At 43.7% G+C, this 20,930-nt stretch overlaps 2 protein-coding genes across 6 annotated transcripts in view; one reads left to right on the forward strand and one right to left on the reverse strand.

Moving 5' to 3' along the window:
* The window catches only part of GARRE1 (granule associated Rac and RHOG effector 1), a 75,780-nt gene extending 56,893 nt beyond the window's left edge, over positions 1-18,887 (reverse strand). The window contains exon 1 of one of the 5 annotated variants that reach the window (XM_046680455.1): positions 18,805-18,887. The gene's annotated coding sequence lies outside the window, so the exon portion shown is untranslated. Of the gene's footprint in view, positions 1-2,225; positions 2,294-11,512; positions 11,541-14,899; positions 15,023-18,804 lie in introns of those variants that run through there. The other 4 variants (XM_046680454.1, XM_046680456.1, XM_046680453.1 and 1 more) reach the window with 4 other exon arrangements.
* Positions 18,187-18,966, forward strand: LOC124250406 (proline-rich protein 2-like). The gene has a single exon (XM_046682202.1). The coding sequence runs from the start codon at positions 18,187-18,189 to the stop codon at positions 18,964-18,966; it is 780 nt and encodes a 259-aa protein (XP_046538158.1).
* Positions 18,967-20,930: the final 1,964 nt, after the last annotated feature.

Here is a 20,930-nt window from a genome sequence, read left to right on the forward strand (position 1 = left end):
ATGAAACAAATAATCAGAGGATTACTGAACATCTTCAAAGACACATGGGCGTGCCTTTAAATAGTGAAGACTGAATATATTTAATCTAATATTTCAACAATTCCATTACACATAAACTTTCAGGATTTCATTATAATTTTTAAAGGCTCAAGCCTATATATTTAAGGTACAGTCTAACTGATAATTTAGAAGTATATAAAGACAAATTTATGCTTTAAAAGAACAGTTATGTCTGTTATGTCTGGTGGATCATTTACTCCTCCCCCCCTTTTAAGAATGCATTATTTTGAAAATAAAAAATAAATTTTCTGAAAGTTAAACAAATTGAGGAGTTACATTATTAGTCATTAAACTTTTTATTTTAGTGCTAAGCTCACAGTGAAAATTTTTATTAAAATGTCAATGGAAGGGCTGGCCTGGTGGTGCAGCCAGTAAGTGCGCACCTTCCGCTTCGGCAGCCCAGGGTTCACCAGTTCAGATCCCAGGTGCGGACATGGCACCGCTTGGGAAGCCAGGCTGTGGTAGGTGTCCCACATATAAAGTAGAGGAAGATGGGCAGGGATGTTAACTCAGGGCCAGTCTTCCTCAGCAAAAAGAGGAGGATTGGCGGCAGATGTTAGCCAAAAACAGAATGGGCATCTTTTAAGCAATTTTTTTCACAAGATGCCTACTAACATTAACTTTATTAAGACTACGGTGAAAAGAAAGAAGCCGCCAATGAAAACCAATTGTGGCCTAAGGACATTCTTCCCTGACATTAGAAAAAGAACACCACTCTTAATTGAGTGACTACTAAAATGCTGATTCCTGGGGTACAATCCAAATCTAACGAATCAACCTTTGGGGGTAAGAGCAGAGAATACGCATATTTCACAAGATCCCCAGGTGATTCTGACGCATGCTATAATTTGAGAACTGAATGGGTCAGCTGAAAACCTGCTCAAAGCCACAAGGATGAGTATACCTGATAAGGGACATCTGAAGACGCTGACTGTCTAAATACCACTTAACACAACTCAGGTATTTCACCAATACTCCTATCCATTCAAGAATCCAGACAGGGCCCCACCCACCCGCAATGTGATAAATGACTATTTTCGAGGACCAAGGGTCTGGTGGGACAATGCAATGAAAACTTCTGTTCGTATCATAATTGTTTCTAACAAGACCACCTAAGTCTCACAGTCAAACCTGGGATTGTTCCCCAGGCAGAGAGAACAACCAAGCCCCTTAAGAAAATAAAACTGTTTTTTTCACTTAGTCTTAATAGATCTGGTGTTCCTGTGCTGTTCTTCACCGGAATCAAAACTAGAGAGTGTTGAATTCAAGGATTCATGGAATTGAAATACCACTCAAGTTCTATCATTTTCAAATGGGATTTTGCCAAGAAACAACATGCAGTGAAGGTGGCAACATCCACCTAAGGATCCTCTTCATGGCAGCGATCACGATACCCCTGACAAAATACTGTTGGAAGCTGAGTGATGGGCACAAGAGGTTCACCAGATCGTTTGCTCTATTGTATTTGACTGAACATTTCTTTCATAAAAAGTTTAAAATGCACACCAGCATGTATACAAACACTTGGATATATCCCTTTTTTTAAAAAAATAAAATTCTTCTCAATGCTTGTCTTACTATTTTTTGAATGCTTTCCCCCCATATTTATCTGCCTGAAGGGCTAAAATATGTTCAATCCATTTAAGGACATTTCTGTACTGTCTTAAAAAGAATTTTCACTAGGAAAATATTCACCTTTAATGAATCCATTATTCACGCTACATGGAAATAAATATGCATTGTGAAAGACCTCAGAAGTTAGTGTGTAGCCAAGACTTGTAAGATTTATGTACTGTATTCATAAGTTTTAATGCTGCCTAAGATTCTCAAACACATAGGAGAAAAAGACATTTTAATGGGTAAGTTACATCTTTTCAACACCACAATAATTTGCAAAAGTTTTCAATAGATTAAAATTAAATTCAGACCTCATTACATCATGTAAAATATTTCTGCAATCAAACTCATGGGCAATTTCTATTTCGAACAATAACAAAGAATATGCTTGAAACTAGACAAAAGATAAGGATAAAAGGGTTTTCTTATACCCATAACTGATAAGATAACTCAGAAAACCTGAAGAACTTCCCTTTAGAGAGTCCAGCAGATAAGAGAGTGGCCTTGGGGGCCAACTAACTGGGTGAGATCCTGGCTCTGCCACTTACCAGCTATGTGACCTTGGGCAAGTTCTGTAACCTCTCTGTGCTCAGTTTCATCATCTGTAAAATAGGGATAGTAACAGTAACTACTGTTATTGAGTTAAATGAGTTATACATATAAAGCACATAGAATAGTGTCTGGCACATATTAAGAACTAAATGTTTGACGATCTTATTATTATCACTCCCAGACAATAAGTGAAAGTAAGCAGGCCTTGTTATCTCTGCTTGTCTGGAAAAAAGTTACTGATAAACAAAAAAGGTCTGGTAAAGTCACCCACTCCCTGAAGTGAGTAGACATCTACCTATCTTGGGCCAGCAACATCACATGTTTCAGAGATGTGATAGCTATAATTTGTGAACACAGAGAATAATTTTAAATTCATTTCAGTCATTAAGCCAACAGAGAAAATGGAGTGAAAGGCAGTCCCATTGTCAGCGACGGTATGGCACCAAGTAGCTTCATTTCAATACGGTAGGCTAAATAAACACACATATGTACTTAGTTCCCCATTGTCCCCAAATCCCAACATAACAGTAAAGACGTTCACATGGGAACCACAGCACAACAGCAATGGCAGGGCTGAGGGACAGAGTCTATTTAAATGCTGGGCACTTTCTAGAAGATGGAGAGAAAGCAGAGGAAATTATAGGACAAGATAGACCAGAGCAGAGCTGGACACTTCCCAGTACTTGCAGAGCCAAAGGCGGGCAGAGAAGTAGAGCCCTTTTTCCTGGAGGAGCTGGATAAATGCCCAGCTTTGAGCCAGCAGGTACAGAAATCAGGAGTGGAAATAGGTTCATTAACCTGATCTCCTGCATACTTCTCCCTCCTGGTCACTGAATCAGTCAACTCCTACTAAGGCAAGAGGACTGTTGGAAAAACAGGAACCTCTTGTCAATTACCTATATAATCAACTCAGTTCTTCATTGATAAGGATTGATAAGTGAAAGACAACCAAGAGGACAAAAAAGGACAACTAAGATAAAAAGCAGATCAAACCCCAGAAGAAACACGTATTTTAGGTTCTATAAAAATACCAGAAAAGATGGGGGCGGCCCCGTGGCCAAGTGGTTAAGTTCGTGCACTCTGCTTCGGCGGCCCAGGGTTTCACCGGTTCGGATCCTGGGCACGGACACGGCACCGCCTGTCAGGCCACGCTGAGGTGGCATCCCACATGCCACAACTAGAAGGACCCACAACTAAAATATACAACTATGTACTGGAGGGATTTGGGGAGAAAAAAGCACAACAAAGAAAACCAGAGTTTGGACTTGGCAATGATTTCTTAGATATGACAGCAATAGCTAGATAACAAAAGAAAACATAGACAAATTGGGCTACATCAAAATTAAAATTTTTGTACATCAAAACACACTATCAACAAAGTGAAAAGGCAACTCACAGAGCGGGAGAAAATATTTGTAAATCATATATCTGAAAAGGATTAATATCCAGAATATATAAAGAACTCCTACAACTCAAACATAAAAAAAAATTCAATTTTAAAATGGGCAAAGGACTTGAACAGATATTTGCCCAAAGAAACAGACAAATGGCCAATAAGACATAAAAAGATGCTCAACATCATTAGCTATCAGGGAAATGGTAAATCAAAACCACAAGACATCACTTCACAACCTCTATGACGGCTATAATCAAAAAGACGGAGGATAACAAGCATTGGCTAGGATGTGGAGAAATTGGAATCCTCACATACTGTCAGTGGGAGTGTAAAATCGTGCAGATATTTTGGAAAACAGTCTGGCAGTACCTCAAACGGTTAAACCTCGAATTACCATATAACTGAGCAATTCCACAACTATGTATACCCAAGAGAAATGAGAAATGAAAAACATACGTCTACACAAAAACCTGTATATGAAAGCTTACAGCAATATTCTACATAATAGTAAAAACGTGGAGACAACCCAAATGTCTATCAACTGATGAATGGATAAACAAAATGCAGTACGGCCATACAATTGCATAGTATCATTCAGGCATAAAAAGGAATGAAGTACTGACACATGCCAACATGGATGAGCCTTGAAAGTATTATGCTAAGTGAAAGAAGCCAGACACAAAAGGCCACTTATTGTAGGATTCCATTAATATGAAATGTCCAGAACAGGCAAATCCATTGAAACAGAAAGTAGATTAATGGTTGCTGAGGGCTGGGGTGGATGGGAAGAACGAGGAGTGACTGCTAATGGGTACAAGGTTTCTCTTCAGAGGGACGAAAATATTCTAAAATTGACTGTGCTGGTGGTGATTGTATAACTCTGTGAATATACTAAAAATCATTGAATTATACACTTTAAATGGGTAAAGTTGTAAGGTATGTAAGTTATATTTCAATAAAGCTGTCATAAAAAAAAAAGATGAACCATTCCACAAACAATTCCCTCCTCAGAGAAAAAATACAGAAAATTTTCTCTCTTCTCCAGTCTACAACCATGTAAATCTAAATATCTACTCTTGATAATGTGGAGACACCACAGGAAATTCTTTAGGGAGATTAGTGAAGTTATTGTCTATGAAGTTCAAAGCCCAACCATTTCTATGTTTTTTTGTCAGTTCAGAATGACACAAGCCATATTTAGAAATGCACTCCAGAAAAATGCTTTGAAGAATTTTATTCTCAACAATCATGAATTCAAAATATCTATCCAGGCAAGAGAAAATGCCAGAAAGATTCAGTTCTTTGTTCCCTCCCTTTTTATGACTCTACTTTTTTGTCTCCCCTTATATGTTATCATATTAAAAAGAGCGAAGCAGGGGCCGGCCCCGTGGTCCAGTGGTTGGGTCCGCACGCTCCGCTTCGGTGGCCCAGGGTTTTGCCGATTCTGATCCCGGGCACAGACATGGCACTACTCATCAAGCCAGACTGCGTCAGCGTCCCACATAGCATGACCAGAGGCACTCACAACTAGAATATACAACTATGTACTGGGGGGGTTTGAGGGAGAAGAAGAAGAAGAAAGAGTGCAGCGCAACTCCATAGATGCTGCTATGAAAAGACGCTGGCTCTCCCAGCTCCCCTCCTGCCCCTCCGGCTACTCTTAGTTGCCTATTTGAGCCACTCCTCCTCTGACAGACCTGAAGTGCTGTGGTTCCACAGAGCTCTAAGCTGTGCCCTGTCTGTTTCTATGATCAACATGATATCCTTGGGAGGAATCCTAAATCCATCTCTCTAGTCCAGATCTTTCTCCTGTGCTCCAGAGTCCAAATATTCAACTGCCTACTGGACAGGTCCCCAGATCAAAAGTCCAAAACCAACTTTCTTCAGTCCTTCAGTGTTCCTTTCCTGTCTTGGTGAATGGCATCACCATCCACCTACTTGAACAGGCCAGAAACCTGGGAGTTATCCTCTACTACTCACTCTTTTACATCCAATTAATCGTTTAGTCATATCCTTCTTACCTCCTTAATCTCTCAAGTCTTTTCCCTTCTCTCTATCTTCACTGCCAATCCAAAGCTAGACCATCTTTACCTCTTGCCTGAATTACTGACGAGCCTCCTCAGTGATCTTCCAAATACCTGGACTGCTCCCCTCTGGTAGCCATGTGATTGTTCTAGAGGGAATTTAATCACGCCATGCTCCTGTTTAAAATATGTCATGGCTCTCCACTACTCTTCCCAAGTTTCTTGCCCCAAAACTCTGCCTGAAATTGCCCAATTCTTGCTTGTGCCATCTTCCCTCTCACCATCTACATGTTAAGTTCCCTCTGCCTGGAAAGCTCCCCGGCTTACTCCCACTCCTGGATGTCTAACATAGACGTCACCTCCTCTGGGAAGCCAGCTTGACAAAGACTGAGCTGGGAGCCCCTCTGTGTGCTACCATAACACCCTGTTTTTAGCCCCATCTTAGCATTATTTTTGCTGTATTGTAACATACCATATCACAACTACCAGTTCCCGTGTTTCCCTGCCACCTCCAAGCCCCAGATCACTGCCCTCCTTCAAGACATTCGAGAGTGCTAAGCACACTGTAAACACTCCACAGGTATTCGTTGAACGATCAGTTCACCCTCAGTATTTATTTAATGGTTATTTCTATACAGCATTCATACAGTCAGCCTTGCCATCCACTAAGGCAGTAGTTAAGTGCTAGAAATTAGGTTTTGCTTGAAAAAAAAAAGCTGCTGCTGACATGCCATGTTCACACAAGTACTCAACAAAATGGACCGTTCATTAAGTGCCTACAATGTGTCAGGCATTATATCTGGAGCTTTCGATACGTAATCTCATTTATTCCTCACCAGAACCCTAAAATAAAAGAGCTGACATTAACTGAAGGAGCAGTAAGTGCCAGGCACTGTGCAATTCACTTTACATACGCTATCTGATTTAATTCTCACAGTGACCCTGTGAGGTGGTTGAGATATCTAAAGAGGTTAAGGGAGTTCTTCAAGTTCTCGCCACTTGGCTAAGGCAGAGCTGGGTTGGGGCCTGGTAGTCAGCCGCCAGAGGCTGAGCTCTCCATCACTGCACTACTCTACCTCTGTCAAATATCCAGACCATGACATTCTGTTTATCACTCTGAGGAGATGCTTTGAAGTTATAGGCTTCTTGGAAATTATAGGAATTGAGCTGCAGCAATGAGAAGAAAAGTAAAGTGACCTCTCTTTAGGAGATCAGACCCATATCCCTTGCTGATGACACCCAAATTTAACTTTCCAATCAAGACCCCTCTCTCCCAGGGCTAGACTCCTGTCTTCGAGTCCTTCACATTTTACCTAGTCATCCTTCCATTCCCTGCTCCTCCTGCTGTATTTACTACCTTGGTTAAAGGCACTACCAACTCTGAGCTTAAACCTAAGGTGTTATCCCAGATGGTCCCTGTCCTGTTCCCTTACCTTTCTACCTAACCACTCAATCCCACCAGTCCTATTTCCCTTGTCTACAGCAACTGCTCCATAAATGTTAGCTAGTATTACTATTACTAAATGCCTCTCATTCTCTCCTTTATACCCACACTGTTCAGCTTCCAAGAAACTAGCCTTCTGGAGCAAGTAAGATCAAGGCTGAGAGAATGCCTTCTATGAGGAGCAGAGCCAAGTTGCCGGATGCCCAGGCCCCAGCTCTTTCAATGAAAGCACATAGAAAGTATACTTCAAAGTTGGCTGTTTTACAATAGCAAATCCAAGTAGCAAACTAAAAATGTATGAGAATGTCAAATACTGGAACAGAAACTAACAAATGGCTCCAATCCCAAAGAACCAAACATTCTATTTTATTCCATTTCATAAAATTAGTAACTCAGGTTTCAATCCTTTAACACAAATGCTACACACACACACACAGAGCGGACATTTGGCAATGTCTGGAAACATTTCTGGGTTGTCACAACTGGGGGAGTGCTATCAGGCAGAGGCCAGAAATGCTGCTAAATATCCTACAATGCACAGGACAGCCCGCCTGTTCACACAAAGACAAAGAATTAGCCACCCAAAAGGTCAAGAGTGCTGCTATTAAGAAACTGCTAAACAAATGCTTTGCCTCCTTCCACATTCAAGTTACCTAATGTATAAAAAGTTACTTCTTTCTAGGAAGAAGATACAAACTTGCCCCACAAATTAAGCTACCGTCCATAAGACAGTAAGAGGTATCCCAGGAAAAGAGGTGGGTAAAGGCTAAATAAGTGGTTTAGAAAACAATGCCATGAGTTCTGAGGAAGGAGTGCCACAGAGGCTAAGGCCCTGGTCAAAGATCTGGGAGAGCAGCAGGGCCCCTCAGTTCACTCTGGGCCTGCCAGTTAAGGCCCCACAAAGTAACCAGAATCCACTTTGCCAGCCTTACTTGCAACAGGTCCCTTCAACACACCTTGTGCTCCTGCCAAACCGTTCACCCATGACAGCCACTGGGCCCCAGGGCCGTGACGCCTCAACCCTACTGTTATTGTTGAAAACTCCTCACCTACTTCACAAAACCATTGCCTTCTAGCTGAGCAGCACCCCCCACCTCTAGGCTGAGGAGGACTTGTCGTCATCTCAACCCAATCACAAAACTGTGCTCCTATGACTCCTACAGGAAGGCGGCAGTGAAAAGACAAAGGTGGAAAATGCTTTAAATGGCTCAGGCCCTAAGGCCTTGTCCTCTACCCCCTAAAATCAGAGCTGAGCAGCAGCCAGCCAGAAGCAGCCTCATTTCCTGTAGTTGCTTGGTAAAAATAGGAAGTGGAGGAGGAAGTTCACAAAGCAGAAACAAAAGTAATCACTGCCTAGCTTCCTGAACACAAATCACTGAGCAGGGAGGGTATCATTAAAACATCAAAACGGAAAGGCACTCATGGAGAGCCAAAGCCAGAAGAAAGGAAGTGACACTTCTGGGTCCACCAAGCCCAGAATATTTCTGTGCCCGGGAGACTGGCCCCTCCAAAAAATATGAGCAAAACTGGACTCTAGCCTCCAAGAAGTTAATACTAAAGCATGTTAATTTTAAGAATCATGCAAAAACTTCCGAAACATTAAAGTCTTATCAGAGTAAAAAATGTCAATGAAAAAGTTTTCAGAAGGCCAAGATTAAACTATTTTTCTTCTAGACAGTAAGCGGCTACTAAAACTGCTGTTAAAACAAAAAGTTACTAAATAGCTGATCAGTTAGCACAATCTGAAGCCCATGTTACCCTACACCAAGCTGTGAAAACTCAAGTTTTCATAAAAAAAAAGCCTACTAAATAAAAATTCTAACCAACACTAGAATCTATCGTAGTTAAAATAAAGATGCTTCTGCACCCCTACCCCACCAACATGGGTCAACCTGTGAGCTGTGCCTGAATGCTCTAGACACCCAGGGAGGAGAAGCTAACAGTGCCTGCTGTCAAGGAGCTTCTGGTCTAATGGGAGAAGAAACCGCCTCCACATGTTCCTCCTGAGGCCTCTTGTGCTGACACCTGCTCTGCAAGTCATTGCCACAAAACAGGACATTCTTCTACAAAAAGAAAGCAAGTTATCATTAGCACATCTGGAGAGCTTTTATATTTGATAATCTACAAACTAATAATTTTATTTAAGTGGAAGAAAAAAGTTTTCTCACCACAAAGTCAACAGAGTTGAAAGTTTTTCAAAATAACAGGTTAAAAAAAAAAATAGGCCAAAAATGTTAAACAGTCAAATAAAAGAAGGCCAAGGTTTAATTTTGTTTAAACTGAGGGTAATCTGGGGGGGAGAAAGAGGAAGATCAAGAGTAGTTTATTTCTTAAATAGTCACTACATAAATAAAGAGAAAGGTAAATGAAATGAATGGTAATCACCATATATTCAGTTTCACACGAAGAAAAATGGTGAACATTTAATGAAAAAAAATCTACTATTACTTCGTCCTGGTGAGGACAGGCCTACCTATCTGTCTGATTTTCTAGAAATAATTCAACTTACTATATTCTGAGACTCATATTTAGTCTTCTTAAGAAGTCAAAAGACTCTCAAATCCTGCTGCCATTAAAACAAGTATTAGAACTTTTGAAAGAATTTTAACAGAGGAACACTCTGAGCCAAAAAAAATCTTCATTAAACAGAAATCTTCAAAGGAAGAAAAATAAAAAAGAGGGCAAGCTTTGCCAAGAAAAGGTTTATCTCCAAACTACCACCACACATCACCAAAGGGTGAATAAAGTTGGTTCTTAAACTTTTGAAAGTTTCCTCAGGTAAAATAAAGTTTTTACCTATAAATTAAAATGGTCTTATGGGGCTGGCCCGGTGGCCTGGTGGTTAAGTTCACGTGTTCTCTTTGGAGGCCTGGGGTCCATGGGTTTGGATCCTGGGCGGGAACCTATGTACTACTCATCAATCCATGCTGTGGCGGCATCCCATATACAAAATAGTGGAAAACTGGGAATGAATGTTAGCTCAGGGCTGATCTTCCTCACAAAAAATAAAAATAAAAATAAAATAGTCTTCAAGTGTAAATCAAGGAATAGGAATAACTTACTTTAAAGCAGATCATTTTTTAAAACCACAAAACACTGATGTAACTTTTTCAAATCCAATTTGTTAAAAATTTTCAAAAAAACTTACATCTATTAAAAACCTGCGGTTTATTTTTATTACAGTGTTACAGTGTGAAAAGGCCTTGATACGCTCAGCTCTGTTTAAGCCTAGCTTCGGCCCAGTTATCCAAAGTTTCCAAACTTCTAAAAGCAAGTTGAACCACTAAAAATTAATGTATCCACTAGAAAGTTATTTAAGAAAACAAAATTCTATAGTGCTACTCATTCTTAACAACTTCCATTGTGGAACTTATCCAAAATTAACTTCAAACGGGGAAAAACAAGTATTTATCAAGAAGCTTATATACACATAGGTAAATCGAACTGTAATTTGGAAATTATTTCTCTTACTACAAAGAAGAATTATATAAACTTTTGATACATACACTTCAGATCAGGAACATTTCTGAACATTTAAGGCACCCATGAAAAATTTTATCAATGGATAATTACAGCAGCTCCCTCCCCCAGGCTGGGAATGCTAACTCCAATTTTCCACACCCAGTAAGCCTTCCTATCTCCCAAAAAGAACAGCAAGTCGGAGACTCAGCTGGGAAGCCCTTTTTTCCCCCATAAACATTCCAGCAGGTCAAATATTTAGCAAAGAGGACATCCAAGGAAACTCCCCTCCTCCTTCCCCAGCAGGGAAGATAGCCCCAGAGAGCAGTGGCTCCCTACCAGACTGGTTTCCAGGCTTTGCCACTTATCTAGGCCAAGAGCCTTAACATACTCAAGCATTTGCTGAGGTCCTACTATGCTCATGGCATTGCTCCAGGCACTGGGGATGTAGCGGTGAATGAGACAGACACAACTCCTGCTCTCAAGCTTACAGCCTAATGAGCAAAAAAGGAAAAAAGTGTTCATGCTCTTAACCTTGTAGGTAAGATGTTCCAATTCGAAGAGACTTCATGGAAACACGCACTGCTAAAGTGCAGCAGTGATGGGCATGGGTTTGGGATCAGACTGACCTAGATATGAACTGCTGCTCTCAGTAATTATCAGTTGAATGAATGGCCTTACTAACTCTCTGACCTTGGGCAAGTTACCTGAGCTCTTGTGCCTCAGTTTCCTCAGAACTGTGGTGAGGATTACATCCACAAAGCACAGCCCTCAGCACGCCCTGAGTCTCACTCAGCACATGGAAGTTACTGCTCTGAGAGAGACCAGAGACTAGTCAGAGGGCAGCATTCTATCTTCTACTGAAATTCTTCATTCTGGCCTACTATTAATAAAAAACCAAAAGCCCCCCCCCCCCCACCCCAATACCACACAGTTACGACTTTCAAATATATTACTTACTTTCCTGCAGCTCTGGCCCCAACTTCCAAAGTCCTGGCAACAAAGTAAAAGGAGTGCTGCCCTGTGTCCTCCAGAGGGGAAGGCGGTGGGGCTCCTCCCACTTCCCGGCCCACCACTCCCTGCCCGCCACTCCCTCTTCTTTCAGCCCCAAGCCAGAAGAGGAGCCAGGACCAGGCTGAGGAGGGGGACCACTTCGCATTATAAAGCACATTACAAAGTTAATGAAGCAAAAAGGATGTGGCCGCATTCCTTCTTACCTTGAGACCCAGGGGCAAGACCTTCCTGGTGAGCTGGTGAGAGGGACCACTTTCGTCTCTCCCTGCCTAGGTTATCAGAGCCTGCAGCACTCAAGCCTCAGAGCCCAGCCAGCTTTCCTCTGCCTTGTTCTCAGGTACACGCATCCACCCCTGGGACCTGGGGCTGGGGTTGGGGAAGACTCAGGTATTCCCAGATTTCCCAGTCACGCTAGCACCTAATCCCAAAATCTTTCTTTTTTTCCTGAGGAGGACTGCCTGAGCTAACATCCATTGCCAATCTTCCTCTTTTTCTATGTGAGTCACTGCCACAGCATGGCCACTGATGGAGGAGTGGTGTAGGTCTGAGCCCAGGAACCAAACCTGGGCCACTGAAGTGGAGTGCCCTGAACTTAACTACTAGGCCAAAGGGTTGGCCGCCTCCCCCAAAAATCATTTTTAATAAGAAAATTAGATTTTTTTTCAGGTAATATCCAGCTCTAATTCCACAAAAACTTTCCCATTATGATTCTTTGCAACTACCAATTTGAAAAAGCACACATCTGACAGTGGCCCAGACATGAGGAACATAGTCAAAATGGCTTAAAAAAACAAAGCGATACCATCTAGGAATGAATCCTGGAAACAGACTCAGTAAATGTAGAGGCCTGTAACAAGGACACTCACTGGCAGCACTGTCTACAAGCATCAACCTGGAAGTAACCCACATGTCCTGCATTAAGGAGTTCATTAAATCAATTATATAGGAACACCTTGCAGCCATTTCAAGATCAAGGCAGAGCTACCAGATTTCATCAAACCTAAGATGTCATCATTTATAAATCATATCATTATTATTTTATATATGCTAAGAAAAACTCTGCCATATAATGATGACCTGCCATCACATGACATATCCCAATTTCAGGCTCCCTCAAGGCTTTCCTGTCTCATTTCTCTGCCTCAATCCATCTGGGACACAAAACACCCTTGGAACAAGTCCCTTTGTGCCTTCCCTCCTTTCACTTTTTCTAGAAATTACCCATATTTAAGATCCACTGTTTCTGGGGCTAGCCCAGTGGCAGAGTGGTTAAGTTTGCATGTTCTGCTTCAGTGGCCTGGGGTTCGCCAGTTCGGATCCCAGGTGCAGATGTGGCACCACTTGGCAAGCCATGCTGTGGTAGGCGTCCCACATATAAAGTAGAGGAAGATGGGCATGGATGTTAGCTCAGGGCCAGTCTTCCTCAGCAAAAAGAGGAGGACTGGCGGCAGATGTTAGCTCAGGGCTAATCTTCCTCAAAAAAAAAAAAAGAAAGACCCACTGTTTTGATGAAAACATCTTGTGCCCCTTCAGTTCCCAAGGAGCCTTTCCTGAGCTCCTGCAGCCTCCGCTGTCATTGCTCGTCACCAGCTTTGTATGCTTTCCCTTTCCATGTGAGTAGTAAGCAGAGGCTGGATCTATCTTCACATTCACCACAGGGCACAGTACAGGGCCACACCACCACCATCACCATGAAGAAACCACACCTGTCAGGAACTGTTCTGAGCACTTCACAAACAGTAACTCATTTAAGCCTCACTATAACCCCAGGAGGGCTCCCATCCTCAGAAAGGGTAAACTGTGGGAAAGAGAGGTTATGTGACTTAGAGGCTAGTGACTAGTAAGTGGCAGAGGCAGGACTTGAACCCAAGCAGTGTGGATACAGCCCTTGCTACTGACCTCTATAGGACACTCCCTCTCTATAAATGACTGCTTTGGACACAGCAGACATTTAAATTTTTTTTATTTTTAAAGATTGGCCCTGAGCTAATATCTATTGCTAACCTTTTTTTTCCTTCTTCTTCTCCCAAAAGCCCCCAGTACGTAGTTGTATATTCTAGTCGTACGTCCTTCTGGCTCTGCTTTGTGGGATGCAGCCTCAGCACGGCTTGATGAGCAGTGCTAGGTCCATGCCCAGGATCTGAACCAGGGAAACGCTGAGCTGCCAAGGTGCAGCGCATGAACTCAACCACTCAGCCATGGAGCCGGACCCTAGCTTTATTAATTTTTAGTTGAAAATACACATACAGTGAAAAAAATTCATACCGTACAAAAGAGCATGCAAGAAAAAGGTAGGTCACTCTAACAGCCTAGATTTCTGAGGTCTCATCCCAAAGGCAACCATTGTTTCTTTTCTGTCATTCCAGAAATTTTTTCTGCACTTAGAAACCTATTTCACGTGTCTCTCTCTCTGTTTCTTTCTTACACAAATGGGCACATATACACGTTGTTCTGCATTTCGCCTTTTTCACTGAATGATATTTCTCTGAGCCTGATGCATATCTGCACCATGCTGTTTTTATTCAATTCTAAGATACATATATTTTCACATTTTAACCCTGGATGGTATCATGAAGTCAGAGGATCCTGGTGGGCTTGGATTTCATCAGGAAATAGGAGTCACAAAAGGCTTTTAAATGTACAAAAGACATGGAGGGGTGGCCTTGCAGCAGTCTGCAGGCTGAACCAAGAGGCAGAGAGACCTTCGAGGTGACATTTGACATGTCACTTCTCCTGTAACACTAAGTACCTACATCATAGGGTTGTCGTGAGGACCAAACCAGGTAATATGCATACAGCACTTAGCACCAAACCCTGCTAGCCCAGTGAGTCTAAGGGATTGACATAACACCTAACACACTATTAGTGCCCATCAGATATTATTATCTCTTGAAGAGCTGGCCCCACTTTCCTCTCCCATCTCATTTCTCTCTACTCCCTCATTCATACCTGTCCATCCTTTACCCTAAATCCCCTGCAGCTCATACACCTCATGCTTGCTTATCTCTATACCTCTGTACTTGTCATTGCCCTGCTTAAAAGTCCTCTCCCCGCGGGGGGCCGGCCGGGTGGCGCAGTGGTTAAGTGCACACATTCTGCTTTGGCAGCCCGGGGTTCACCGGTTCGGATCCCGGGTGGGGACATGGCACCGCTTGGCAAGCCATGCTGTGGTAGGCGTCCCACATATAAAGTAGAGGAAGACAGGCACGGATGTTAGCTCAGGGCCAGTCTTCCTCAGCAAAAAGAGGAGGATTGGCAGCAGTTAACTCAGGGCTAATCTTCCTCAAAAAAAAAAAAAAAAGTCCTCTCCCCCTTATGTGGTGCTGGACTCACTTTTTCACACAGTACGCAGCTCAGGCATGGCATTCTCCAGGAAGTCTTCCCTGATAACCGCAACTGGATTCTCTGGACACGCAGTTTGGGAAGAGCCCATCTGTCATGACTTCTCACCTTCTGGTTCGCAGTTTTGTCAGTGCACCCAGGAGCAAGCAGGTTCAGGGGGACTGATTCAAGCTACCTAAGCTCAAAGATGATTGATGTATTAACCAGAAGGCCAGTTACTAAGTTTATAGCTCTCCTGATGAAAGCAAACACTTACTGAGCCAGGGGCCAGGCAGCAGAGAGGAAGGTGCTACCATTATCCCCAATCTACAGATGGGGAAATGGAGAGATTAGCCAGCATCCGAAGACCGGGATCTGACCAAAGCAATCTGGATGCAGAGATCTCAACCACTCACATTCCTTCCTGGACAGGAAATCTCCATGTGAAGCCATGCTCTAATTAGAAGGTATCAGGAGCACGAAAGCCAAGGAAGAGAAAGATTCTCTCGGCTAGAGGCATCAACAGAGATGCAGCCATCTGTGTGGTAGGGCAGAGGCCAGTGGAGGACTGCACACAGCTCCTCCACTCAGGGCCCCCAGACAGCGCTACAGCCACTGCTTCCAATTCCTCTCTTGGACCCACCACTCCAATTTCCACAGACACCATTCCAACCCTTTCCTTCTAGAAATGCAATCTTTCTCCTGATGATACGAAATTAAGTTTAAACATTCTGGCTACAAACACATTCCAATCATGCCTTCCTGGGGTTATAGCTGGGTCAGTTCAATTGAACTTAAAAGTTTTCCCTGAAATTCTCCAAATTACATTTATAAAATGTCTCTTGGCTTATATCTCTTCTATAGATAGCTGACTTGCACAACATTTACTCTGATTTCACTCTCAGATGATCCCTGATTCATTCATTCATCAAATTCTTAACTGCTCCCAGAACACTGTGATCCAGGCCCTGGAGAAAACAGCAGTGAACCTCTGAAACCTGGCAGAGTTTATTATGTGTCTCCCTCTTCTAAGCATTTACGCTACTTTACGGCAAATGCTTATTTGGCTTTCTTCCCCAGGCTGTGCCTTTCAGCTCTATATTCCAATTTTCCAGTATAGTAACTGGCCCATACTGTGAGTACTCCACAAATGTAAGCTGACTAAATTCATTGGGTGCCATCTTTCTCATGTGGGGTGGGACCTGACTATGTCTGAAGTCCCTCAGAGAAAGGTACAGAGTTTAAATCAAGCTGTACAGATGGAAAGCAAATGGCAAATACAGCTTGAACCAAGAAGGAAGATAAGATGTGATATGTCAGCTGGTAAGAACTGTAGAGGCATGAATGACAAGCCACCTTGGGAAGCAATGAAGGGATCCATCACCTGGAGAAAGTATGGCCTTAGGAACATGTCCAGAGGTCAGTTAGAGGGAGATAAAAAAATGACTTGCGGCAAAGTCTGCATTGGGGTCACTGAGTGGAGGCAGAATGAAGGGGTGAAGTGGTCCTCTGCCTGGAAGTCACATACTGGATGAGTGAGAAGGAGCATGTATTGGGGGAAAGGGGTAGAGACATGAAGCTAGGACTTAGAAAATGCTCCCAGGCAGACGTGGGAAGAAGAGAAGCAGCAAAGACAATGAAAAAGTACAGTCACAAAGCTAAGAAAATGACCACAATAACTCCAAGCCAAGAAGGCGAACCAAGAGGAGATTCACAACAGCAAGAAAGTGTGGCTCACCAGGCCAAATATTTACGGTCAAGGTCAATGAGTAAGCAGCAGCCACTGCAGCTATCAATCAGGGCACCCTAGAGAGGACAGTTTCAGTAGAGACAAACACATTTGGAGCACAACCCCTGATACATTCAGGCTCTCTGTGCACTTACATTAAGAGAAAATGGCATCCCACTTTGACTCCAAAATAAAGCAATTCCTTATTCAAACCAACATCCTTTGTTCATCTAGGAAGGTCATCATTTTTCACTAAGGACAAGGTCACAGAAGGAAAACAGAGAGAGTGGACATTCAACCCATATGATGCCCCGGCCTACTCTCAGGTACAAATTATTTTCCTATAGACTTGCAAGGCCCACTTGACATAAAGCTTCTGGTGTATTGTATTAGGCTGCAGGTTTTCAACAGATTAAACACCTAGTAAAATTTTCAGCAGAATCATGTGCAACTTGTTTAAAATTTTTTTTAAAGGATGCTGAAAACACGTTGTCTTCCAAAAATCCAGAGATAATTTTAGATTGAAAAATCCAAGCTTGCCAAGGGAATCTGAGAACTTTTCTATCTTGGTCTCCAATGCTAACCTACGTATTCGTGTGCAAAAATAGAGGAAGATTAGAATCTCAAATGCCAGACTGAAAAGTTGCCACAACAAACCTGAACTCTTCATATGGAGTTTGTTATCTTGTCAGCAAGGAAACAAATGAAACAGCAATAAACTCTTTACTTTAAAAGATAAGAAGAAAAAGAAATCTCAAACACGAAATATTTCCTGGACTTGTAAAGGAAAATGATTTAAAAAAACGATACTGTGAATGGAATTTACAAACGGCATACAAAAAATCTAAATATCAAATTTGTAAGTAGTCCTTTACAAACACACACTTAGAACTTTAAGTCTAAAATCCGATAAAACGGCAGTTACAGTTTATTCAACAAAATTGGGACAACTAACCATTTGGAAAATATTTCATATCTTAAACCAAAACTAAGTTATAAGTAGATTAAATAGCTAAAAGTAAAAAAATAAAACCATGAAATGAGCAACATGGATGGAATTTTTTATAACATTGGAATGGAGAAAAAATTTTCAAACATGTCAACAAAGGAAAAAATACTACTGTATTTTAAAAATAAATGTTACCTTTGACCTCATTTGTAAATTCACCCTAAAACAACAATCTGACAAATCCTTTTGGCAGAATTGTCTTGTGACGAGTTGGAAACAATCTACAAGTTCATCTGCAGGGCTAGGTTAAATATGGTATACAATGGCATACTATGAAGTCCACAAAAGTGATAATACAAATCTGTATTTATTGATATCACCAAAATGTCAGCAACCGCTGTCACTGAGTGGTAGGTTGGCAGATAATTGCCATTTTAAAAAGTATCTCGTCACAATACTTTTTGTGCTGTCTGGAATGTGAGGAGAGGAGAATGAATTGCTTTTACAATGGGGGTGAGGGGTGGGAACAAGCTATTTTCAAATCCGGGCCCCCCAAGCTGAATGTCTATCTGGGAAATTTTGTAAGGAGTATAAACAAAATTCTTATCATGCCAAACAGGCATGCTCCTTTCCTCGCACCACAGGGAGCAGGAAGACACACCCCTGGCCCCGCGCTCGCCCCACGGGCGTGGATCCTCCATCCGGAGGGTCCCCGCGGAGCCTCCCCGGCCCCTCTGCGCCAGCGAGCTCCGCAGGGCCGCAAACCCGCGTCCCCCGGCGGCCCGGCGCGGCGGGGCCGGCGGGCAGCCGCGGGGCGGCGTGAGGGCCGCGTCCCCAGGCGGACCCCGGCCGCCCACAGGCCGCCGTGCCACCACGGACGGCTCCGCGGGCTTCCGGGAGCGGGTGCCGGCGCCAGCCCGACCTCCACGGCCCCGGCGGCCGGAGGGAGAGGCCCCCGCCCCTCCCGTCCGCGTCCGCAGGGTCCCCTCCGCGCCCCGGGTCCCGGGCACGAGGAGGAGGCCCCTCCGGGCTTCCGTCCGCCCGGCCAGCGCCCCCAGAGCCCGGCGTCCTCCACAGCGGACGGGCAAGGGGCGGGAGCCCACCGCCCTGCGGCCCCGAGCGCAGCGGCGCCGGCGAGCTCGTCCAGCGGCTCGGCCCGGCCGCGGCCCACCGCCCACCGCCCACCCGCCGAGCCCGCCCGCCCGGGCCAGGCAGCGCCCGCTCGCGCCCGCTCCTCACCTGCGACGCACCCCGGCCCCAGTGCACCGCCGGGACCGGCTGTGTACACCGGAAGTGACGTCGCCTGGCCGGCCCCGCCCCCGCCCCAGGCGGACGCCGGGGTGGCCACGGAGCGACCGGCTCGGAGCGGGAGCCGAGCTGCGTGAGGCGGGGGAGGCCTGAAGCTGCCTTGTTAGGGCTCGAGGACCTCCGTAGGGGACAGCTGCGCGGGGAGCTGAGGACAGGCGGCCAGAGCCCGCAGGGCTACCCCGTTCCTCTACTACGGCTTGGCCCCCGGGTGGGAGGGGTCAGCTGCGTCTTCGTGGATTTATGATTAAAATTGATTATGGAAATATTGAGTGCTTACTGGATGCCAGGCCCTGACAGGCACTGTGCGAGCCGGTAATGCCCTCCCACATGAGTTTATTCTCTAGTGGTGGAAACACAATAAAATGTCATAACTATGCGTGATGATATAGTGCCAATTATGACAAGTGGTAGGAGGAGAAAGTGGAAGAGGGAGGGAAAGTCCCCCGACATGGTGAGGAGGGTGATCAGGGAATTCATGCCTAGGAAATGAGCGGGAGTTGAGGTCCTAAAGGGGAGGAGGAGAAAAAAAAATTTGGAGAAGCAGGGAGGAAAGGACGTTAAGGCAGAAGAAACAGCAGGTGTCTTCAATGGCTCTGTGTTGTTCAAGAACCCAGGGTGGTGAGAAGATCTTAATGTGAGAGCGTTGGGAAACTAATGAAACTTAAGCAGGGGTGATTTTTACCATCCTTGTGTGTTTAAAGGAATTACTTGGGCTACATTGTGGAGAAAGACTGCAGAGGGGAGGCAAGAGCGGATGTAGGTTGGTACGCGCATGTTCATAACATTATTCATAATAGTTAAAAAGGAGAAAGCAACCCAAGTGTCCATCCATGGATGAATGGATAAACGAAATGTGGTATGTCCATACAATGGAATATTATTCAGCCTCACAAAGGAAGGAAATTCTGACACCTGCTACAAATGGGTGAACAGTGAAGGCATTATGCTAAGTGAACTAAGCCAGTCACAAAAGGACAAATATTCTACAATTCTACTTATATGAGGACCTAGAGTATTCACATTCACAGAGACAGAAAGTAGAATCGTGGTTGCCAGAGACAGGTGAGAGGGGAACATGAGAGGTTTGTATTCAATAGGAAGAGAGTTTCAGTTTGGGAAGATGAAAAAGTGATGGTTGTGCAACAACGTGAATATACTTAATGCCACAAAACTGTACACTTAAAAATGGTTGAAATGGTAAATTTTATGTATATTTTACCACAATAAATAAACAAATGCGTTTAAAAAGAGAATAGATGTAGAAATCAGTTAGAAGACTATTTTGGTTGTCCAAGCAAAAGGTGATTCTGACATAGACCTCTAAAATTTTCTGTTCTTTAACATCTATCAAAAAAAAAGTTTTTGGGACCGGCCCGGTGGCGCAGTGGTTAAGTTCACACGTTCGCTTCTTGGCGGCCCAGGGTTCGGCGGTTCGGATCCCAGATGTGGACATGGCACCGCTTGGCACACCATGCTGTGGTAGGCATCCCACATATAAAGTAGAGGAAGATGGGCACGATGTTAGCTCAGGGCCAGGCTTCCTCAGGAAAAAGAGGAGGACTGGCAGTAGTTAGCTCAGGGCTAATCTTTCTCGGAAAAAAAAAAAAAAGGTTTTGACTATCACCTAGTTTATTTATAAATTACATATATGCACTACACTACTAATATACTATTTATATTATAAAACATACCCAAAAAGAATTTTAGAAGATTAAAAAACAGTATATATAGAAGTTCTAATATTTTCCCCCAATAGGTTACCTTCCTACACCAGTGGGTATGTGACCCACACTTTGAAAGCCGCTCACGGACTACAGTAGTGGCAATGGGGAATAAAGTCAGTGATGAAATAGATATGGAGGGTCAAGAAGAGGAGGGAATCCTAAATCTCTCCTGGGCCTTGGGGACGAGCCACCGTTGTAGTGACACAGTGTTGGGAAGCCTCTGAAGAAGACCACATTTGGAAGGGTGGAAGATAGGAAGAAGGCCTGAGTGCCATTGTCAACTTGACATCAAAGAGGAAGCACCAAGTAGGCAGTTGGGGAAGGGGGTCTGGA

The sequence above is a fragment of the Equus quagga genome, chromosome 13 (genome assembly GCF_021613505.1).
Source record: "Equus quagga isolate Etosha38 chromosome 13, UCLA_HA_Equagga_1.0, whole genome shotgun sequence".
In the NCBI taxonomy this organism is placed as follows: domain Eukaryota; kingdom Metazoa; phylum Chordata; class Mammalia; order Perissodactyla; family Equidae; genus Equus; species Equus quagga.